At 44.6% G+C, this 24,910-nt stretch overlaps 1 protein-coding gene across 1 annotated transcript in view; it reads right to left on the bottom strand.

Annotated features, from left to right (window-relative positions):
* Positions 1-24,910, bottom strand: part of Snx27 (sorting nexin 27) — a 69,478-nt gene that overhangs the window by 35,714 nt on the left and 8,854 nt on the right. Inside the window, exons 2-3 of the mRNA XM_004667155.3 lie at positions 12,102-12,333; positions 463-655 (exon numbers count right to left, since the gene is read on the bottom strand). Coding sequence (XP_004667212.2) covers positions 463-655; positions 12,102-12,333 — 425 coding nt within the window. The remainder of the gene's footprint in view (positions 1-462; positions 656-12,101; positions 12,334-24,910) is intronic.

Genomic DNA, 24,910 nt, shown 5'->3' with positions numbered 1-24,910 from the left:
AACTGTCTATGTACTACAGCACAGCAAGGTCTCTTCTTCGAGCCACAAGGCCATCTCATTCAGGAGACGGGCATTACTTCCGCCTCTATAGAGAAGCAAGTGCTTCAGTAGCCACATGCCCTGTTCCCACCTAGAAGAAGGAGCCTTCAAAGTAAGTACCACTTAGTTCCAAAATCACTGCACCATACTGGTTAATTAAGTCTGTGAAAATATAGCCCTGTAAATAAAAGTCCAAAAAGGGCCATCAAAATGAATAAAACTTTTTGCTTATTAAGCGCTCTGCAAGGAAAGCAGGCTTCTAGCAGCTGTACTGGGCAGTTCAGCCTTGCCTTCAGAAGTCACATCATCTTACACTTCCAATCAGGCTCACTTCCACTCCTAGTTTCAGGAAACACGACTGTTCAGTTTAGGGGTTAGGACCTATCACCATTTGGGAAAGTACAGTATAACAGGCTGGCTTACCTTTTTCTAGATATTCCTCCAAGCCCCGACGCCGGGCATCTAATTGCTGTTCTGATAATGAAAATGGCCATTTTCCTGGTAGTCGAGGAAATGTAAAGTTTGCAAACTCTCTCTTCAGATTCTGGTGCAGGATGGCAAACTCCCGGTACCGTTTAGAACACAGCTGCCTGCCGGCCATGTAAACATTGTACACCTGAGGAGGAAAACAACAGCTACTAACTACACGAGGAATTAGTCATCTGAAGTCAGTCTCGGGTGCATACTGGTCAGGTGCATGACCCTGCACTTAACAGGCTGTTCAAGGTCACTTAGGTATTTATTTTGTTATTTCAATGCAGGGTTTCACTCTATCCCAGGCTGGCCTCAAACTCATGGTGATCTTCCCAGTGCTGGGACTAAAGGTGTGTACCAGCATGCCTAGCTCAAAAGTCACTTTATTCGCAAGCCTCTCTCTCATGCTCCCCCCCCAGGCCTATTGCTTAGTTTTTTTTTTGTTGTTGTTTGTTTTGGGTTTTTCAAGGTAGGGTTTCACTCTAGTCTAGGCTGACCTGGAATTCACTATGTAGTCTCAGGGTGGCCTTGAACTCATGGTGATCCTCTTACCTCTGCCTCCTGAGTACTGGGATTGAAGGCATGCACCACCACGCCAGGCTGTTTAGTTTTTATTTAGCTAGAGTTTTTTTTTAGATACTGTTTCATGTAGCCCAGATTGTCCTCCAACTCATTACATGGGTAAAGTTAGTTGTGAACTCTCAATTTTCCTGTGTCTACCTCCTAAGGACTGGGATGCCCTACAAAACTCAAGAAAAAAAAAAAGTTGGGTGTGGTGGCACACAACTTTAATCCCATCCTTTGGGAGGCAGAGGAAGGTGGGAATCGCCATGATCAAGAGCATCCTGAGACTACATAATGAATTTCAGGTTAGCCTGGCTAGAGTGAGATCCTACCTCAAAAAGCCAAAACTGAAAAAGGAAAAAAATACCCTCTTAAGGACTGAAGAAATAGATAGTTTAGTGGTTAAGATACTTGCCTACAAAGGCCTATGGCCACAGGTTCAATTCCCTTGTACCCACTTAAGCCAGGTGCACAAAGTGGCACATTCATCTGGATTTTGTTTGCAGTGGCTAGAGGCCCTGGCATGCCCATTCTTTCTCCCTCTCTTTCTCCCATAAATAAGTAAATAAAAATAAAATATTTTTAACGATACCCTCTTAATTTTAAGAGCACAATTTATCATGCTTTTAAAAAACAGGTAACACTTTTTGTATCTTAAGAAACTTTATCCTTAAGACCTATAACCAGGGCTGGAGACATGGCATAGTGGTAAAGGTGCTTGCCTGCAAAACCAAAGGACCGGGGTTCGATTCCCCAGGACCCACATAAGCCAGATGCACAGATGCACAAGGTGGCATATGCATCTGGAATTCATCTGCAGTGGCTGAAGCCCTGGAATGTCCATTCTATTTGCCTCTTTCTCTCTCTCAAATAAAAATAAATAAAATTTAAAAAGTTTGCTGGGCATGGTGGTACACATCTTTAATCCCAACACTCGGGAGGCTAAGGTAGGAGGATTGCCATAAGTTAGTGGCCACCCTGAGACTATACAGTGAATTCCAGGTCAGCCTGGGCTAGAGCAAGACCCTACCTCAAAAAGGAAAAAAAAAAGAAACAACTAAACTAACACTAAATATAGGAATACAGGGCTGGATTGATGGCTCAGTGGTGAAAAGTGCTTGCTTGCAAAGCCTTGGCTCAACTCCCCAATACCCACGTGAAGCCACATGCATCTGCCTGGAGCCTGTTTTCACTGGCCGGCAAGAGGCCCTGCTGCTCGCCTTTCCCCAACATGCAGGTAAACACAATAAGCCCCGAGTATAGAGCTGGAATCGCCTGTGACTCAGGCGCCCCGGTGCCCGGCGTGGGCTCCACAGACTCTGCTCACTCTACTTCAATCATGCTTGCTCAGCCGTGCTTACTGCTGCGCTATTCACAGCAGAGGACGGAATCAATCATCTAACGAGGAATGGGCTAAGAAGATGTGGCGCGTATACACAATGGAGTGTAATTCAGCTATAAAGCAAAATGAAATTTACATGAACATGGGTACAACTGGAAAAGATGGTGGTGAGCCCTCACTCAGCCTAGCTCAGGCTCTGAAGACTGATGCCCCATGTTCTCTCCCATGTAGGCATCCTCACTTCAAATGCCTACATTTGTGGGTATGAGCCAGTGTGGGTACCTGTAGAGACTAGCAAGCCAGAAAGGAGCCTCTAGTGTGGGTTTTGTGGGGGGAAGGGAAGAGCAGAATACCAGCAACATGAATGTAGAAAGGCTAATAGTGGAAGGGAACGGCTTAAACAGGATAGAGGCAGAAGGATGGGAGAGAAAAGGAAGTGATGATAGGATGAACCCAAACTATAAAGGCAGGAATATACCATATGGAAAACCTACTTCTTGGTAAGACAATTTAAAAATCTTAAGTTTTTTTTGGGGGGGGGTGCTAGAGGGATGGCTTGACAGATAAGGTGCTCACCCCTGCAAAGCCAAAGGACCCAGGTTCGATTCCCCAAGGACCCATGTAAGCCAGACGCACAAGGTAGCACATGCTTCTGGAGTTTGTTTGCAGCTGCTGAATGCCTTAGTGCACTCATTCTCTTTCTCTCTCTCAAATAAATAAATCTTAAGTTCTTTTATGGTTTGTTTGTTTTGTTTTTCTTCGAGGTATGGTTTCACTCTAGTCCAGGCTGACCTGGAATTCACTCTGTATTCTCAGGGTGGCCTCAAACTCACAGCGATCCTCCTACCTCTGCCTCCCGGCTGCTAGGATTGAAGGTATGAGCCACCATACTCAGCTAAATCGTAAGTTCTACTTTTAATTGCAATACTGAGTTTTTACTGAAGTATGTTAAATCAAACCAATTACAAATGGATGTGTCACACCAAGAAAATACTTTCAGTTATACTGATTAAAATATAAGACAACCAGTACACTAAGAGCAGAATTCTCAGCAGAAACTATGTACGCCAGAAGAGAAAGGGATAACATATTCAAAGTCTTGAAAGAAAAAACTGCCAACCACTCACTATGGAGTCTCAGGGTGGCCTTGAACTCACAGCAATCCTCCTCCCTATACCTCCCAAGTGCTGGGATTAAAGGCATGTGCCACCACACCCAGCTTTCTTTTTTTGGTTTTTCGAGGTAGGGTCTCACTCTAGCCCAGGCTGACCTGGAGTTTATTATGGAGTCTCAGGGTGGCTTCAAACTCACGGCGATTCTCCTACCTCTGCCTCCCAAGTGCTGGGATTAAAGGTGTGCGCCACCACGCCCAGCACTTTCTTTTGAAAGACTATTTCTCCTTCATTTCTGGAGAATTGCTTTACAGAAGAGAAACTAATTGGAAGGGGAGAAGATTCGATGGAGGGTGGATCTGAGAGGACAGAATAAGGGTGGGAGATGGAATTATGGTTTATTATCTATACTCATGAAAGCTGTCAATAAGAATTTTTTTTTTAAAGACCTCTATATGAGTAGGAAGAAAACTCAGTAGCATAGGCCAGTAAGATAGAAAGGAGATATAAAGGGAACAGAAAGGTGGGTACCTAATAGGATGATACTGCATGTAAGTAGAAGAACAGACTAATGGGGGTGAAAGGGCCTAAGTGAGGTCAGGGGAAGAGATTGAGTAAAGGAAAGGTGGATGGAGGGCTAATCAAAATCTAAAAGCATATAAATAAGTCATACAGAAAACTACTTTTTTGGACTGTGGAACACTCAGGAGTCATAGATTGTTACTAGAAAATTTTCAGTGCCAGGGATGGGATACCTTCCAGTGAGTTGTTGGCCAGGGAGGTCCCTGATACCCCCAAAACATTACAGGCCCTTGGGTTCCCACCAGGAATGGATGGTAAGACCCAATTGCTGAAGACTCCACATACTTGGGCTGCAAGGTCAATGAAAAACTCTGCTGGAACCGAGCTGAAAACCTCCTCCATGTAGACCAGCTGATAGAAATCTGGAAAAAGCCATGCTGCATGCAATTTATTGGGAGAGAGAGAAATCACCAGGGAAGATACTCAACTGTGGTCACTGCAAGTCTTAAATTTGGCCAGCCAGGCTAAATGAGTCAACGAGTTACAATAGTAGCATGTCTGTCATAGTGGAAACCAACTGCCCTCTAATTTAACTGGAGGCCCCCTACATGGGAGGGAATACATCCCTGATACTGAAAACCTATAACAGGGGTAGTCTTGAGCCCTAGGAGTATAACATCTGCTGGTGTTGGGCTACATGTATATACTATGCTCACCAAACTGCCCAGTAAGTACTTCTCTTAATGTTCATACCCTTATATTAATGCTACTCTCACTATCGATTACAGAAACTTCTCCTGTCAGATGGCAGTGATCTTGGGATGACTCAGAAGGCACCATGGTGCTGAAAAGAAGTGAAAGAGGAGTACTCAGCACTGAAATATCTCTATCACGCCTCCCAAGGCTCAGGGTCTAATGTGGAAGAGGGGGCAGAAAGAATGTAAGCCAAAAGGAAGGGTAGGACTCCTTACAACATGCTCCTCCAGATACAAAATGGCCCAGATATCCATGACCTCACAGTGCCTGACACTACCTACACAAGACCATCGTAACAGGAGAAAAATATCATGACATCAAAATAAAAGAGAGACTGATTGAGAGGGGGAGGGGATATGATGGAGAGTGGGGTTTCAAAGGGAAAGGTGGGGGGAGGGAGAAATGATAAAAAGGAACAAAAAAGACTAAGGACTGGAGAGATGACTTAGCAGTTAAGGCGCTTGCCTGCAAAGCCAAGTGACCCAGGTTGACTCCCCAGGATCTACATAAACCAGATGCATAAGGTGGTGCACGCCTCTGGAGTTTGTTTGCAGCAGCTAGAGACTCTGATGCACCCATTCTCTCCCTTTTCTCTTTCTCAATCTCTCTCTGCCTCTCTAAAATAAATAAAATTATTTTAAAAAAGAGACTAAAAGGGCTGGAGAGATGGCTTAGTGGTTAAGTGCTTGCCTGTGAAGCCTAAGGACCCCGGTTCAAGGCTTGGTTCCCCAGGTCCCACGTTAGCCAGATGCACAAGGGGGCGCACGCGTCTGGAGTTCGTTTGCAGAGGCTGGAAGCCCTGGCGCGCCCATTCTCTCTCTCTCTCCTCTACCTGTCTTTCTCTCTGTGTCTGTCGCTCTCAAATAAATAAATAAATAAATAATTTTAAAAAAAAGAGACTAAAAGTAAAATGATGGAATAAGACATACCAAGCAAACAGAAACTAAAAGCAGGAATATTTATGTTAACATAACATGGACTTTAAGTCAAAAACTCTAAAACTACACAGATGTAATTAATATAAAATGATAAAGGGGCCAACTTAACAAGAAGAAGACATTACTATAAATATATGTGTACCCTTCAGCTGGAGAGATGGCTTAGTGGTTAAGCGCTTGCCTATGAAGCCTAAGGACCCAGTTCAAGGCATGATTCCCTAGGACCCACGTTAAGGGGGCACACGCTTCTGGAGTTCGTTTGCAGTGGCTGGAGGTCCTGGTGCACCCATTCTCACACTCTCTCTCTCTCTCTCTTTCTTTCTCCGTCACTCTCAAATAAATAAATAAATTTATTAATTTAAAAAATCCTTAAAAAAATATGTGTACCCAACACTGGAGCATCTAATTATATAAAACAAACATGAGGGGCTGGAGAGATGGCTCAGCCATTAAAGGCACTTGCCTGCAAAACCTAAAGGCCTAGGTTCGATTCCTAGTACCCACATAAAGCTAGATACACAAAATGGTTCATGTGTCTGAAGTTTGTAAATAAAAAACAAAAAGAGGCAAAAAATTATTAGATCTAAAATGAGACTCTAATAAAATAATAGCCAGAGATCTGACATCCTACCTTTACCAATGGACAAATCACTCAGACCCCCCTCAACAAAAAAAAAAAAAAAAAAAAAAAAAAAAAAAAAAAAATCAATAAGGGCTGGAGAGATGGCTTAACAGTTAAGGCACTTACCTAGGAAGCCTAAGAACCCAGGTTCGATTCCCCAGTACTCATAAAGTAGATGCACATGGTGGTGCCTGCATCTGGTGTTTGTCTGCATTGGCTAGAGACCCTGGTGTGTCCATTTCCTCTCTATCTGCCTCTTTTTCTCCCTCAAATAAATAAATAAAATATTTCTAATAAATCACTAAAATTGGGCTGGAGAGATGGCTTTGCAGTTAAGGAACTTGCCTACAACACCAAAGGACCCAGTTTCGACTCCCCAGGGCCCACATAAGCCAGATGCACAAGGGGGCACATGCATATGGAGTTTGCAGTGGCTAGAGGCCCTGGCACATCCATCATTCTCTCTCTCTCTCTCTCTCTGTGTCCCTATTTTTTCTCTCTCTCAAATAAAGAAAGAAATAAAATTTTAAAAATCAATAAAATAGCCAGGTATGGTGGCACATGCCTTTAATCCCAGCACTCGGGAGGCAGAGGTAGGAGGATCTCCATGAGATCGAGGCCACCCTGAGACTACACAGTGAATTCCAGGTCAGCCTGGGCTAGAGTGAGACCCTACCTCAAAAAAAAAAAAAAAAAAAAAAAAACACCAAAAAAACCCCAGAATATACTTTGTATGGGTACATCATGTGTTAGTCCTGTTGTATTTTATTGATTTGTTATTATTGTTGTTTGTTTTTTGAGGTAGGGTCTCACTCTAGCTCAGGTTGACCTGGAATTCACTGTGTAGTCTCAGGGTGGCCTCGAACTCACGGCAATCCTCCTACCTCTGCCTCCCGAGTGCTGGGGATTAAAGGCGTGCACCACCACACCCGGCCAAAGTATATTCTTAATAAAGAAATAATAAATAAAATACATGAAGGTTGGGCTGGGGAGATGATGTGCTCTCTGGTCCAGCTGAGTCCGAGCCCCAGTTCTGAAGTTACTTTCTTATTGCTGGAACAAAACACACGACTGGGCTGGAGAGATGGCTTTGCGGTTAAGCGCTTGCCTGTGAAGCCTAAGGACCTCGGTTTGAGGCTCAATTCCCCAGAACCCACGTTAGCCAGATGCACAAAGGGGCACATGTGTCGGGAGTTTGTCTGCAGTGGCTGGAGGCCCTGGAGCACCCATTCTCTCTCTCTATCTGCTTCTTTCTGTCTGTTGCTCTCAAATAAATAAATAAACACGACTGATGGGAGGAAAGGGTTTAGCTTGGCTGATAAGCTTCAGGGGAAAATGTGGCATGAACAGAGGCTGACCGCCACCTCTGCCGCAGGAAGTGGACATCAGCAGCAGGAGGGTGGGCCAAGCACTGGCAAGGGGGAGTTAGACGGAACACCCATAGCCTACTCTAACCATACACCACCTCCAAAAGGCTCCAATTTCCAAACTGCCACCAGCTGGGAACCTAGCATGCAGAACACATAAATTTACGGGTGACATGTGAATCAAAACCACCACACCCAGACAAGAAGTAAAAATCAGGAAGCTGCCTGGCGTGGTGGCACACCCCTTTAATCTCATCACTCAGAAAGCAGAGGCTTAGGAGAACTACTGTGAGTTTCAGGCCAGCCTGGACCTACAGAGTAAGTTCCAGGTCAGCCTGGGCTACAGCAAAAACAAAACAAAAATCAGGAAGCCACAGTGGACTAATCCCAGAAAGTTGATGCTGGTAAGATGGGAGGCAAAGACATAAATGTGTAAGTGGGCATGTATGCACACACATACACATAAAAATGCTTAAGGTTTTTTTTTAAATTTTGTTTATTTTTATTTACTTATTTGAGAGTAACAGAGAGAGAAAGAGAGACAGAGAGAGAATGGAGGGCTTCGAACCACTGCAAATGAACTCCACACGCGTGTGCCCCCTTGTGCATCTGGCTAACATGGGTCCTGGGGAATCGAGCCTCTAACCGGGGTCCTTAGGCCTCACAGGCAAGTATTTAACTGCTAAGCCATCTCTCCAGCCCTGATTGAAGGTTTTGTAAGACATGAGGATTAGCCGGGCATGGTGGTTAAGAGGCTAGAGGGAGACCCTACCTCAAAACAAACAAACAAAAAAATCCAGGCATGGTGACACAAGCCTTTAATCCCAACAGAGGTAGGAGGACTGCTGTGAGTTCAAGGCCAGCCTGAGACCACATAGTGAATTCCAGGTCAGCCTCGGCTAGAGCAAAACCCTACCTCGAGAAATCAAAAAACAAACAAACAAACAAACAAACAAATCCATCAGGATTAATTAACAGAATGGCTAAAAGCACCTAAAGAGACATTTATAGGTCACTTAATTCTGTAACTCTTGAATACACATTCTTCTCAAAAGACTCAACGCATCATCAAAAAAAAAAAAAAAACAAAGTGCTGCACGTGTATGGTGGCAAGATACTGGTGTGCCCATACAAGCAAGAATGCACACACATACACACACATGAGCACATAATGAATAAATAAATACTTTTTTTGATTTTTTTTTCTTTTTTGAGTTAGCGTCTTACTTAGCCCAGACTGACCTGTAACTCACTATGTAGTTTCAGGGTGGCCTCAAACTCATAGCAATCCTCCTACCTATGCCTCCAGAGAGCTAGGATTAAAGGCATGCACCACCATACCCTGCCCATACATATTTTATTTTGATAAAGAGGGGGAGAAAGGGGGTGGGAGGGAAAGAGGGAGAGAGACAGGCAGAGAGAATGGGTGTACCAGGACCTTCAACCACTATCTGGTTTACATGGGTCCTGGGGAATCAAACCTGGGTCCTTTGGCTTTGTAGACAAGTGCTTTAACCACTAAGCAATTTCTCCAGCCCATACATACTTTTAAAGAGAACAATACCCTTGGGCTGAGGAGATGGCTCAGTGGTTTAAAGCCCTTTCTTGCAAAGTCTAAAGGCCAGGGTTTCATCCCCCAGTATCTATGTAAAACCAGATGCACAAAACAGTACATGTGTCTGGAGTTTGAGGCCTGGGGCATCCATTCATTTTCTCTCTCTCCTCTGTCTTCTTGCAAATAAATAAATAAAATTGAAAATAACAAAAGAACAATACCGGGGCTGAAGAGATGGCTTAGTATTGAAGGCACTTGCCTACAAAGCCAAAGGATCCAGGTTTGACACCCCAGAATCCATGTAAGCCAGATACACAAGGGAACACACACATCTGGAGTTCATTTGCAGTGGCTAGAGGCCCTGGCACACCCATTTTCTCTCTCTCTACCCGCCTATTTCTGTATCTCTCTTGCTCTCAAATTAACAAAAAGTTTTTTAAAAAAAAGATCAATATTGACCAGGACTGGTGGTGCACACCTTTAATCTCAGCACTCAGGAGGCAGAGGTAGGAGGTGAGTTCTAGGTCAGCCTGAGACTACATAGTGAATTCCAGGTCGTCCTGGGCTAGAGTGAGACCCTACCTCAAAACAAACAAAAAACAAAGCAAAACAAACAAACAAACAGAAAAAACTACTACAAGTCAAGCTGACTGTGGTGGCACATGCCTTTAATCCCAGCACTCAGGTGGCAGAGGTAGGAGGATCACCTTAAGTTCAATGCCAGACTGGGCTACCTGAGTTCAAGGCCAGCCTGGGCTAGACAGGGTGAGACTGCCTAAAAAAACAACATAAATATATTCGTGAATCAACTCTAAGAGCACATAAAAGATTATATATGATGATCAAATGAGATTTATACAGGGATAAACAGTTGGTTCAACAAATATAAATCAATAAATGTAATATAATACATCAACATAAAGAAGTATAAAAACTGCATCATCTTGGGTTCGGTGTTTAGCTTATTGGTATAGTGGTTGCCTAGCAAGCGCAGGGCCCAGTGTACAGTCCTGAGCACCAGGGAAAAAACAGAATCATCTCAAGACATACAGAAATAGCAGATGTGAAACTTCAATATCCCTTTATGATAAAAGCCTTCAATGAGCTAAATACACAAGCAACGTACAGACCACAATAAGGACAATGTATGACAGATCCACACGCTACATCAGGCTAAATGGGGAAGGGCTGAAATTATTCCCTCTAAGACCAAGAATAAGACAAAGATGCCCAATTACTCTGATCACTGAACATTATATACACATCTCCCCACTGGAGGGAAAATTTCACAAACGTTTCAAGGCTCATTCCTACACAAGAGGGCAACCCCTGTTTCAGAGACTGCAGCTCTAATTAGCAGGTCAGCTTTTCTTCTGCTTTACCCTAAGCTGTACCTCTAGCCCTGTAGATCATCTATAAACATCTTCCGTTTGCCAATGTCTTAACAGAACTCACATTTTCTACGAAGGGAAAAATTAACATTTCTCATTATATCAACATTCCCCAAATCACCAAAGGCAAATACAGCATGCAACCAAAATTGTAGAGTAAGTATGCAATTGAGACAGCAGGACCAATTATGCTTTTAAGAACAAACAGCAGCAGCATGTGGCACATGCCTTTAATCACAGCCCTTGGAAGGCTGAGGTAGGAGAATCTGTGAGTTCAAGGGCAGCCTGGTGCTACAGAGTTAGTTCCAGGTTAGCCTGGGCTTGAGTGAGACCCTGCCTCAAAAAAAGCAACACAAGGACTGGATAGATGGCTCAGCAGTTAAGGCATTTGTGTGCAGAGCTAAAGGACCTGCATTCAATTCCCCAGGACCCTCATAAGCCAGCTGCGCAAAGTAGTGCGTGTATGGAGTTCATTTGCAGTGACGAGAGGCCCTGGTGCCCATACTCTAAGTATCTGCCTCGTTTTCTCTCCCTCAAACAAATAAATAAAAATAAAATATTTGTGGCTGGAGAAATGGCTTAGGGGTTAAAGCATTTGCCTGCAAAGCCAAAGGATCCCAGTTTGATTCTCCAGGGCCCACATAAGCCAGATGCAGAAGGGGATGCATGCATCTGGAGTTCATTTGCAATGGCTGGAGGCCCTGGTGTGTCCATTCTCTCTCTCTCTCTCTGCCTCTTTCTGTCTCTCAAATAAAAAAAAAAAAAAAATTTTTTTTTAAATAAAGGAACAAACAGCACCATTCAGGAAAGCAGCTAGCACATCTGGCCCACACGTCAGGAGGAGCTTCCCTACAGATCTACAGCAGCAGCATACTGGAAAGGTGTCGAGCAGTGCATGGGAATCGTACAGAGTTTAAATAAACAGTTAATCATTCACATTTCTAGCCCCAAGAAAGGAGAAAGAACATGCTATGGAGTAGGGCCACAAAGGTTTGAAAATGGACAAGCCTCTATGTTACCCAGGTATTTTAACAAAACACGCTTCTTAAATTAATCTTGCTCTGTAACTTGTCAACAGTAAAGGAGACTACAGTTAGCAAAGAAATATGGTAACCAACAAAAGAACAAGCAAGTAAAAGAAAACTCACATATGTTTACCACGTACCAGAACACAAACTCGGAACTGTCAGGAAATAAAATGAAACTGTACTTAAACAGAAACAGGCCTCTTCCTTAGTGAAGCTCACCCCTGCAGTAAATCAGTCAGTGTCTCTTCTCTGTGTAAACCCGACTTCATGGTAGAAAAACTGACCTAGGCTGCAGTCTTTCATTCACTCAATGGCTCTGGGTATATTCACGACAAGTCGGGGACATGAAAACTAGCTGGATGTTTCAGGATCAAGTTGGGCTGACACTCACCACAAATTTCTCACCATTCTGCTCCACATGTTTGTATGTGGGGACCGATATGGGCACTGCTTGCTTTTCTGTGTAATCATAAAAGGATTGTCCCAAGGAGTCATCACTGGGATCTAGGCTGTCCGCCTCATGAGGAGGGACTGACAGCACTGTCAAGATCAACTCCTTCTCGCCTGCTCGGATCAGGTCCACCACCTGCTTGTGTGTCGCCCCCTCAACATTCACGCCGTTCCTACAGGAAAAAGGGAAAAAGACAATCCCATGAACCAGAAGGGTCCAAACACTGCATCTCCACCCACCTATCCCCACGCATGTCACAGCATGAACCATTAAAATCATAAGATTCATCTGGTTCCAGAAAAGTTGCTTATGTCTTCACAGATTCTAAAGGGAAAAGCTGTTTGTGAATTTGTGGCAGGGGAGAAAATGGACAGAGGGAGAGCGGACCTATCCTTCCTACAGTCTGGAGCCCAGCCACTGCTTCAGGGAGGCACACGGGACAGATGAGGAAGCAGGGGAGGCAGCAAAGCAGCTTCAACTCTAGCCGGGCATGGTGGTGCACGCCTTTAATCCCTGCACTCAGGAGGCAGAGGTCCGAGGATTGCCGAGAGTTCGAGGCCACCCTGAGACTACAAGGTAAGTTCCAGATCAGCGTGGACTACAGTGAAACTCTACCTTGAAAACAAACAAACAAAAACAAAAACAAAAAAGCTACTTCAACTCCACAGTCCCACTTCCTCATTCTACCTAAGACAACCAACACAATCCAACCAAACTGGCTTTGTAACCAACCCTTCCATTTTTACGTTGGCAGTCTACTTACACCTCATGGGAATTTCGTGAAATGAAACTAACAGAATAAAAACCTTTAATTCGTAAACAGACTTGAGGAATATGACTCAAGATTGTTCCTTTACATTTCATACCTTCAAATTATTTAACTTTCTGGGGCTGGAGAGATCGCTCAATGGCTAAAGGAGCTTGCTTGCAAAGACTGACGGCACGTCCCTAGCGCCCACATAAAGCCAGATGCACAGAGGGGCCCATGTGTCCAGAGTTCCATACTCTCTCTCCTGCTCTCAGACTGCCTTTCTCTCTCTCAATAAATAAAAATTTTGCCAGGCATGGTGGCGCACGCCTTTAATCCCAGCACTCGGGAGGCAGAGGTAGGAGGATCGCCGAGAGTTTGAGGCCACCCTGAGACTACATAATGAATTCCAGGTCAGCCTGAGCCAGAGTGAGACACTACCTTGAAAAACCAAAAAAAAAAAAAAAAAAATTAAAAAAGGAAAACAATTATTTAGCTTTCCTTTATATCACATTTTGTTACTTTGGATATTAAACTGTATAAACTGTATTAATCTGCATGCATATACAGTCTTCCTTTATCACTGGACTTTGTTTTTTTTTTTAGGTAGGGTTTCGCTCTAGCCCATGGTGACCTGGAATTCACTACATAGTCTCAGGGTGGCCTGACGGACCCTCCTACCTCTGCCTCCCAAATGCTGAGATTAAAGGGGTGCGCTGCCATGCCCGGCTCCCTTGTTGTGTTTTTTGGTTTTGAGAGAGTGGGCACAGCAGAACCTTCAGCCAGCTGTTTTGAGAGAGAGAATGGGCACAGCAGAACCTTCAGCCAGCTGTTTTGAGAGAGAGAGTGGGCACAGCAGAACCTTCAGCCGCTGTGAGCTCCGGACGCGTGCTTGCAGCGACACTGCACATCGCGCCGCGGGCGTCTGGCTACGTGGGACCTGCAGATCTGAAGATGAGTTCCAGGCTTCGCAGGCAAGCACTTTAACTGCTAAGCCATCTCTCCAGCCCTCCCTTGATTTTAAAAAGGCAAGGGCACCTGTCAAATGTCCAGTATTGGCCCCATCTTCCTTTGTTCTCCCACTGACTTGGTCAATCTCTCACAATTCCATCCACCCCTTTTCTGCTGTTATCCCACTTTGCGCTCTCTGTAATCTGCCCCAACTCAGCCTACTCACTGTCCTTCCTGCCTCACTGCGCGCTGAGAGGCTGAAGGAAGGGAAGGTGCAGGGTCCAGAGGAGTAATCAGTTTGCCGACAAAGACGCTGAGCCTCACAAGCTCCCCGAGCAAACAGACGAGCTCCTTCCCAGTGCATGAGGCCAGCAAGCAGCCTCAGCAGACCCTGTGGGGTTGACCGGGGCTCCTGCCCCAGCTCCGCAACAGACCCCAGCTTCCAAACAGCTTAATATTTAGAGCTTGCTGGGCGTGGTGGTGCACACCTTGAATCCCAGCACTCAGGAGGCAGAGGCAGGAGGATCACTGAGAGTTCAAGGCCACCCTGAGACACATAGTGAATTCCAGGTCAGCCTAAACTAGGGTAAGACCCTACCTTGAAAAAACAAAAACCAAAAACCAAAAATTATAGCTTCTCTACCCTTTACATTTAAATTCTTCCTTTCAGTTCTGTTCTAAGGCATTACAGTTTAACTTCCTAAAAATGCTAAGTTTAATAACTAGCTTTCCATATACCTTTCAGTCATTCAACTGTCTCTATCATTTATATAAACAGACTGACCCTGCTCCCCCCCCCAAAAAAAAATCACATTAAGATCTCAGGTCAGGCCATAGTAGATGAAGAAACCTGGTCAGGATAAGTGAACAGACAAATGGTTCTTGCACCACACACAAACACACACACACACACACACACACACACACACATACACGACTAACTGATAGTAAATTAAAATAGGCTTTTTTGTTTTTTTCAAGGTAGGGCCTCTCTCAAGCCCAGGCTGGCCTCAAACTCACAGTGCTCCTGCTACCTCTGCCACTCAAGAGCTGGGATTAAAGGTGTACCACCATGCCCAGCTCTGAAAACAGACTTTGAAACAAAACCTACATAAATTCAAATCTGCCCCTGCCATTTAGTACCAGAACCTTTCTTTTCTTTAATTTTTTTTTTTGGGGGGGGAGGGAGAGAATGGGCAGTCCAGGGCCTTCAGTCACTGTGAACAAACTCCAGACACATGTGCCCCCTTGTGTGCATCTGTGACACTGTGTGTCTGGCTTATATGGGATCTGGAGATTCAAACCTGAGTTCTTAGGCTTCACAGTTAAGTACCTTAACCTCTAAGCCATCTCTCCAGCCATTCTTAACCTTTCTTAACCTTACTTGCTTTCCATATCTGAAAAATGGGAACTTCAATAAGTACCTTACAGAATTTTGTGATGATTAATTTAATAAAGCAGGTTAACCTGCCTTACATAATGCCTAAATACTGGTAAGAGAAGACAAAAAGAAGGTATAAATATGAAAGAAATACTATGAAAATGGAAGATGCAGCTCAGTGGTAGAATGTACAAGGACCTAGGTTCAACTCTGAGTGGGGTAAGGCTGGAATGAAGAGATTTTGGCTGAAGAAGAAATTGAGGGCTGGGGAAGTAGCTCAGCGAGCACAGCGCCTGCGTGACTTGCACGAAGGCCTGAGTTCAGGCCGCAGCACCACGCCAAGTCAACTGGGTATGCAGCGCACGTCTACCCGCCCAGAACAGAAGCTCAAGGTCACCTGCAGTTGCACAGGGGGTTGGAGGTCAGTCTGAGCTATATGAAACCTGGTAATTTCATCTCGTTCTCCGGCCTTCACAGTTCAGAGAAAAATGAATGGAAAAAGTTAGAAATCATCACATAATTCATCCAGCCCTAAGAACCTCAGTTTACTCACAAATACCTACTGAAACTGCTTTTTTATTTATTTTTTGTTTAAAAAAATGGAAGAAGGGGGCTGGAGAGATGGCTTAGCGGTTAAGCGCTTGCCTGTGAAGCCTACAGACCCCGATTCGAGGCTCGGTTCCCCGGGTCCCACGTTAGCCAGATGCACAAGGGGGCGCACGCGTCTGGAGTTCGTTTGCAGTGGCTGAAGCCCTGGCGCGCCCATTCTCTCTCCCCTCCTCTATCTGTCTTTCTCTCTGTGTCTGTCGCTCTCAAATAAATAAATAAAAAATGAATAAAAAAATATTTTAAAAAATGGAAGAAGGGCTTAGCAGTTAAGGCATTTGCCTGCAGAGCCAATGGACCCTGGGGTTCGATTCCCCAGGACCCACATTATCCAGATGCACAAAGGAGGGGGTGCACGCGTCTGGAGTTCGTTTGCAGAGGCTGGAGGCCCTGGCATGCCCATTCTCTCTCTCCCTCTTCCTCCCTCTTTCTCTGTCAAATAAAAAAATATATAAAAATAAGAAATTAAAAAATGGAAGAAATTGAGCTAGGGAGATGGTTTGGTGATTAAAGGTGCTTACTTGCAAAGCCCGCTACCAGGGTTTGAATCACGACACCCAAGTAAAGCCAGAGACACAAAGCATCACAGACGCCAGGCGCTCCTCGGCAGGGCGAGAGGCTCTGGTACGCCCACACTACTTGTCTTTGCCTGCTGGGCTGTCTCGATCTCTACTTGGAAATAAACAAAAAAAAGTAGTTATTTTTCTTTTACTTATTTGAGAGGAAGAAATAGGCAGGGAAAGAGAGAGACAGAATGGGCACATCAGGACCTCAAGCTTCTGCAAACGAACTCCAGACATGTGCGCCCCTTTGTGCGCCTGGCTTACATGGGTCCTGGGGAATCGAATCAGGGTCCTTTGGCTTGGCAGGCAAGCGCCTTAACCACTACGCCATCTCTCCAGCCACCCCCCCAATTTTATTTTAATGAGAGAAACTGACATCTTGAAGACTAAACAAAATAGCCTAAATACTACAAGATTTTTGGTTAATACAATCAATTTTATCATGAGATGCTTTGGTGCTCAAATCTTTTCAGCCCTTAATTTTCTCCATTAAAGGATTTTTTTTTATTCTGCTGGGTATGGTGGCACACAACTTTAATCCCAGTACTTAGGAGGATCGCTGTGAGTTCAAGGCCACCCTGAGACTACATAGTGAATTCCAGGTCAGCCTGGGCTAGAGTGAGACCCTACCTTGAGAAAACCAAAAACATAAATAAAGATTTTTCTTTCTTTTTTTTTTTTTTTTTTCTCCCTTGCCACAGGGCCTATGTAGCCAGACGCTTACCTTGAATTCATGAACGAATGCCCCTGCCATACTACTCTCCTACTGGTAAAATTTCAGGCAGGTACCACTGCCATCTCTTTTCAGTACTCTGGTGATAAAACATTGATCCAACAAACTTTGTATGTAAAACAGTACTTGTGAGCAGTTTATATACCCCTCTACCCCCACTTGGAGAGCTTTCATTAGTTTCAAAATAAGAATACATGGGCTGGAGGGATGGCTTAGTGGTTAAGGCGTTTGCCTGAAAACCAAAGGTCCTCAGCTCCATTCCTCAGGACCCAGGTAAGACAGATGCACAAGGGGGCACATGCGTTTGGACTATGTTTGCAGTGGCTGGAAGCCCTGGCAAGCTCATATTCTCTCTTTCTCTCTCTCAAATAAATAAATTCAAGTTCCCAGCACCCAAGTAAGCTGGACGCACAAGGTGGTATATGTATCTGCAGTAGTCTGGTGTACCCATTCTCTCTCACTCTAGCTGCCTCTTTCTCTCTCTCATTCTCAAATAAATAAAATAAAGAATACATGATCTCCAGACAGATTAAGGAACACTGTTTTCAAAACACAACTTCCACTCCACCCAGATTCCCAATCAAAATAAACCCTGGAATGCCCAATCTCTCCCTCCTTCTCGCTCTGTCTCTAATAAATAAATTTTTTTTTAAAAAGCTGGGCGTGGTGGCACACACCTTTAATCCCAGCACTCGGGAGGCAGAGGTAGGAGGATTGCCCTGAGTTCGAGGCCACCCTGAGACTCTATAGTGAATTCCAGGTCAGCCTGGGCTACAGTGAGACCCTACCTCGAAAAACAAAAAGAATAAATAAATAAATAAAATAAAAATAAAATCATTTTAAAAATCCACAAGTAAAACCAGAATTTTATTTCCTTAAGTACTTCAATAATATTCAAATATTACTTTGTGTTTTCAGCATTTAATAACCTTGATGATTTTCTTTTTTGGTAAACTGTTCTTTTAAAATATTTCATTGAGTGCTGGGGAGATGACTTAGCAGTGAAGGCACTTGCCTGCGAAGCCTAAGGACCTGGATTCTATTACCCAGCACCCACATAAGCCAGATGCACAAGGCAAAGCATGCACCTGGAGTTAGTTTGTAGTGGCTGGAGGCCCTAGCATGCCCATTCTATCTGCCTCTTCCTCACTCTCTCACTGTAAAATAAATACTTTAAAATATTAAACAATTAATCAAATAAAAAGAAAAATTTCTTTTTTAAATTATTTTTATTTACCTAAGAGAGACAGAAAAGAGGCAAGTACAAGAGTGACACACAGGCAGACAATGAACATGCTGGGGCTTCCAGCTGCTGCAAATGAACTCCAGACACATGCACCCCCTGGTGCACCTCACATGGATTCTGGGGAATTGAGCCTGGGTCCTTTGGCTGTTGAGGCAAGTGCCTTAATCATTAAGCCATCACTCAAGACCAACAAATTTCTTTAAAAAGTATTTTATTCATGGGGCTGGAGAGATGGCTTAGCAGTGAAGCGCTTGCCTGTGAAGCCTAAGGACCCCCATTGGCCAGAAGCACAAGGGGGTGCACGCGTCTGGAGTTCATTTGCAGTGGCCGGAGGCCCCGGCATGCCCATCCTCTCTCTATCTGACTCCCTGACTGTCGCTCTCAAATAAACTAAAAAGAAAAAGAAGTATTTTATTCATTTGAAAGAGGAGGGTGTGGGCGTGTCTACATGACTCCTGCAGTGCTAAGGGCTGAGCTGGGTCCTCGGTGCGTGCTCAGCAAGCACTCTACCAACTGAGCTCCGGCCCCTGTGAAATCCTCCTCTTCACCCAACATCAACTACTGGCTCCAGCAGAGAGGCTTTTAGCTAGCTAATGTAAGTGGCTTCAAATAAGACTTCCGCTCAACCAACGTTAGCCAGCTGAGGAAATTGTGAAGCCAAAAGAAACACTTCTAGAAGCAAGGGGGGAAAAAAAAGATCTACAGTCAGTATTTGGACACTGTAAAAAAAAGCTAAACATAACGGAAACAAGGTTGGATGGAAATATGACAATGCCAATTACTGTATTTACCAAAGCAAAGAGCCAATCTACACAGTAAACAGAATGACATTCTGACATCCTGTGACATGCAAGAAAGGAATTCAATACATCAGGTGTGCTGCCACAGGTCTCTCAGGCCAGCACTCAGGAGGCAGTGGTAAGAGGATCACTGTGAGTTCAAGGCCAGCCTGGGACTACAGGGTGAGTTCCAGGTCAGCCTGGAACCAAAAGTAGACAATTCATTCCTAAAATTGAAAGTAGTAAGATATGCTACTCCATTTTATAGATGACACAAAATGAGGGCTGGAGAGGCTCGGCCGGCGAAGCACCTAGGTGCAAGCGTGGGGGCGGCTGGAGCTCAGGTCCCCAGCACCCACCACGGAAGTAAGTGTGGGCTGCTGTCAGCCTGCCAGTAATCCCAGCACTCGGTGGCAGAAAGGGGATCCCGGGCGGGCGGGTGGGCTAAAGGAGCTGAGTTGTCATAAGCTGTGAGTTCAAGTCAGAGATCACGTCCCAGTGAATAAAGAGGGGAGTACTAAAGGTAAACACCTAACATCAACCTCTGGCCTCCACACGCACGCACACCCATACGCGAAATTTTTATCTAGTTAACAGAAGACACAAGGACGGTGTGAGTACAGTATGACTAAAAAGGTTTTAAATAACACCACCAAGGTCTGCCAAGGGTGTGCAGCAACTGGAGGCCTCATCCACTGCTGAGGGTGGATGAGACATAATGATCTACTTCTTTTTTACAGTGCAGTGACCATGTGACACAGTCCATGTACCCAAGAGAAATGTTCGCATGTCCCTATAAATGACTGTAGGGAACTGTTCACTGAAGCTTCATTCATAATATTTCCAAACTGAAACAGCCTGAAGTTTCTATTAGAAAGTGAAAATTGGTGCTGGGGAGATGGCTTAGCAGTTAAAAGTGCTTGCCTGCAAAGCCTGCTGACTAGGGTTCAATTCCCCCAAGCCAGAAACAGTAAGTGACACGTGTGTGAACTTCATTTGCAGTGGCAAGAGACGCTGGTGTGCCATTCACTCCTTCTCAACTTCCTCCAACACACAACACAAACAAATTAAAATATTTTTGCCGGGCGTGGTGGCGCACGCCTTTAATCCCAGCACTTGGGAGGCAGAGGTAGGAGGATCGCCATGAGTTTGAGGCCACCCTGAGACTACATAGTGGAATTCCAGGTCAGCCTGGGCTAGAGCGAGACCCTACCTCGAAAAATCAAAACCAAAAAAAGGTGAAAAGTAACCTGTGAATTTGTGTGTGATACAATACATTACTTGCCTATTTCCTTTAAGTAAGGAAGCCAAATTGTGGAACATTTGTGTGATGGAGCATATTATAGCACTGAAAAAGGAACAAATAACTCACATGCAACAGTATGAATGATGCTCAGAAACACAGAGGGAAAGTCGAAACCATTCTATAACAAAACCCAGACCTATGATTGTCGAGAGGGAGAGGAGGGAAATGGGGAGGAGAGGGGAAGGGGAGGGTGAAAGAGGGGAGGGCCACAAAGAAGCTTTCCAAAGTGAGATATCTTATACAATTTTGTCAACTCAAACTCTGTTTTTTGTTTTGTTTGGAGGTAGGGTTTCACTCTAGCTCAGGCTGACCTGGAACTCACTCTGTATTTCCAGACTAGCCTCAAACTAATATCCTTTAATTCCAGTACCAGGAAGGCAGAGGTAGGAGGTTCTGTGAGTTCCAGGTCAGCGTGAGTTGGAATTAATGGCAACTGCCACCACACCTGGCTCATATTCATTTATTTTATTTTTTAAATTTTTAATTGTTTTAGGTTTTTGAGGTAGGGTCTTGCTCTAGTTCAGGCTGATCTGGAATTCATTATGTAGTCTCAGGGTGGCCTCGAACTCAATGGTAACCCTACTTCTGCTGGGATTAAAGGTGTGCGCCACCACGCCCATCTTGTTTTTATTTATTTATTTTATTTGTCTGAGAGAGAGAGAAAAAGTAGGCATGCCAGGGCCTCCAGTCACCACAAACTAACTCCAAATGCATGGACTTACAAGGGTCTGGGGAACTGAACCTGTCTTTAGGCTTTGCAGGCAAGTGCCTTAACCACTAAGCCATCTCTCCAGTGACCACCCCCCTTTTTTGAGATAAGGTCTCACTCTAGCCCAGGCTGTCCTGGAAGTAACTCTGTGACCCAGGCTGGCCTCCCACTCAGAGTAGATAACACTCCTACCTCAGTTCCAGAGGGCTGAGATTGAAATTGGGAACCCCAAAACCCAGCTTACATTCTTTTTTTAATATTCACATTCCGAAAGCATATCCTAAGAAAATCACCAAAATGAGCTCCATAAAGGGAAGGATTTTGTAGTGGCATGTAAGACATTATCAAGCATTCTGAGAGTATAAATTAAATAACAACAGAGAAGTTAAACACAAATGTATTATTATTTACACTGCTTCTAAAAAGTCAGATATGTAGGCTGGAGAGATGGCTTAGCAGTTAAGGCACTTGCCTGCGAAGCCTAAGGACCCAGGTTCGATTTCCCAGGACCCACATAAGCCAGATGCGCAAGGTGGCACATGTATCTGGAGTTTGTTTGCAGTGGCTGGAGGCCCTGGTGCACCCATTCTCATTCTCTCTCTCTCTCAAATAAATAAATAAGTAAAGCATTAAAGGTCAGATATGCAGGAGATAAGTGGGGGGGTGGTCAGGAACATCCTGGCACAGTCGGATGAAATCGGAGTGACTATTCATGTGACAGTGATTACGAACAGCACTGCTATGTCTGTGCTGACGCCACGCAGCGGGGCTGGGGACGCGGCGCTCACTGGGGAGTGCATGTTTACCAGCGCGTGAGCCCTGGGTGAGTCACAGCTCCAACACTGACCAAAAAGAAAAAAAAAAAAAAGTAGATGGCTTCATGGTTAAGGCCCCTGTGTTCAAAGCCTGAAGACCCAAGTGCAATCCACAGTGCACCTCCACATGAAGCCAGATGCACAGGACAATGCACGCATCTAGAGTCCATTTGCAGTGGCCGGAGGCCCTGGCACACCCATTCACGCTGACCGTTTCTCTTCTATCTCTCTCTGCTTCTAAATAACTAAATAAATTTTTACAAGTATTGTGGGGCTGGAGAGATGGCTTAGCAGTTAAGGCACTGACTGCAAAGCCAAAGGACCCAGGTTAAGGACCCATGTAAGCCAGATAGACAAGGTGACGAACGTGTCTGGAGCTTTTGTGCAGTGGCTGGACGCCCTCCCTCTCTCCCCTCAAATAAATAATAAATGTCTGTTTAAAAAGAAAAGTAAAGCTGGGTGTGGTGGCACACACCTTTAATCTCAGCACTTGGGAAGCAGAGGTAGGAGGATCACCGAGAGAGTTCAAGGCCAGCCTGAGACTACATGAATTCCTGGTCAACCAGGGCTGGAGAGACCCTACCTTGAAAAACAAAACAAAACTAACTAGAGAAGGGGAGGGGACTCTGCATGCATGCATACAAGTCCAGCAATCAGTAAGGTAAAGTAGCAGAGTTATCTTCTCAAGGCTGGCTTGGGCAGAAGAGCAAGTTCAAGCCCAGCTTCACATACACAGTGAGACCCTATCTCTGAAAATTATACAACTTAGCCAGGTGTGGTGACGCAAGCCTTTAATTCCAGCACTCAGGAGGCGGAGGTAAGAGGATGTCTGTGAGTTTGAGGCCACCCTGAGACTACATAGTGAAATTCAGGTCAGCCTGAACTAGAGTGAAACTCTACCTTGAAACACCAAAAAATAAAATATATGTTATATTATACATACAACTTCTGTAAGCTAACAAAGAAGAAATTTTATGTGATTTGAAGATGAAATTTACATTGACTTTTTTTTTTGAGACAGAGAGAGAAAGAATGGGCACGCCAGGGCCTCCAACCACTTCAAACGAACTCCAGATGCATGCACCTCCTTTTGCATCTGGCTCATGTGGGACCTAGAGAATTGAACCTGGGACTCAGGCTTTGCAGGCAAGTGTCTTAACTGCTAATCCATCTCTCCATCCCTGAAGATGAAATTTAATGCAATACTAAAAGTATGGTCAACGAAAGAAAACACTGCTAAGTTGAACTTATTAAAATAAAATTTCCTCTGCAGGCTGGATAAATGGCTCAGTGGTTAAGGCACTTGCTTGGAATGCCTGACGGGCCAGATTCAATGCCTCAGTACATAATGTAAAGATGCAGAGTGGCGCATGTGTCTGGAGTTCTTTTGCTGGAGGCTGTAGCACGTCCATTCTTTCTCACTGTATCTGCCTCTTTTTCTCTCTCTCAATATCAAATAAATAAACAGATAATCTGGTCTGGAGAGATGGCTCAGCAGTTAAGGCACTCTTGCAAAGCCTAAAGACCTAGGCTCAATTCCCCAATGCCCATGTAAAGCCAGATACAAAAAGTGGCACATGTTGAGCTACTCTGCACTGCCAAGAAGCCCTCGTGACCTCCCCGTATCACCAATAAATAAAGTTTATTTACTTATTTTAGTTTTTTAAAGTAAGGTCACGCTCTAGGCCCAGGCTGACCTGGATTTACTATGTCGTCTCAGGGTGGCCTCGAACTCATGGAGATCCTCCTACCTCTGTCTCCCAAATGCTGGGATTAAAGATGCATACCGCCATGCCTGGCTGAAAAATTCTTTTTTTAAAACTACAAGTAACAAACATGTACTTCCGAAGGTGGGTGGATAACTCTGGAATACTCATATAACTGAGTATTATTCAGCTATAAAAAGAGATAAATAGCCGGCTGTGGTGGCGCACTCCTTTAATCCCAGCACTCGGGAGGCAAAGGTAGGAGGATCACTGTGAGTTCGAGGCCACCCTGAGACTACATAGTGACTTCCAGGTCAGCCTGGACTAGAGTGAGACCCTATCTCAAAAAAAAAAAAAAAAAAAAAACAAAACAGAGAGGGACTGGAGAGAAGGCTTAGCAGTTAAGGTGCTTGCCTGCAAAGTCTAAGGACCCATGTCTGACTTTCCAGATCCCACAAGACAAACAAGGTGATACATACATCTGGAGTTCCACTGCAGTGGCTGGAGGCCCTGGCATGCCAATTCTTTCTCTCTCAAAAAAAAAAAAAATAAGCTGGGCGTGGTGGTACACGCCTTTAATCCCAGCACTCTGGAGGCAGAGGTAGGAGGATCGCTGTTGAGTTTGAGGCCACCCTGAGACTCCATAGTGAATTCCAGTCAGCCTGGGTAGAGTCAGACCCTACCTCAAAAAAAAAGAAGGCAAAAGCCTGGCATGGTGGCACACACCTTTAATTCCAGCATTTTTTCTCAGTAGAGTCTCACTCTAGCCCAGGCTGATCTGGAATACACTATGTAGTTTCAGGGTGGCCTCAAACTCATGGCGATCCTCATACCTCTGCCTCCCAGGTGCTGGGATTAAAAGCATGAGCCACCATGCCCAGCTAAATATTTTAATTTTATTTCTTTATTTGAGAGAAAGAGAGAGAATGGGTATGCCAGGTCACCCAGCCACTGCAAATGCACTCCAAATGCATGGGCCACTTTATGTATCTGGCTTATGTGGGTCCTGGGAAATTGAACCTGGGTCCTTTGGCTTTGCAAGCAAGTGCCTTAACAGCTAAAGCCATCTCTCCAGCCCCATGTCCCAATTCTTAACATGCACTATATAACTGAAAACTAGGCAAGTACACAGATAGATAAAGCTACTGCTGCATGGGAGGAAACTTTCTCACTGACGTCACTGGGTAGTTCTAGAATACTCCTCTT

This window comes from Jaculus jaculus, chromosome 19, assembly GCF_020740685.1.
Source record: "Jaculus jaculus isolate mJacJac1 chromosome 19, mJacJac1.mat.Y.cur, whole genome shotgun sequence".
Classification (NCBI taxonomy): Eukaryota; Metazoa; Chordata; class Mammalia; order Rodentia; family Dipodidae; genus Jaculus; species Jaculus jaculus.
The sequence above is the reverse complement of the archived record's forward strand: the minus strand, read 5'-3'. Positions and strand labels throughout refer to the sequence as shown.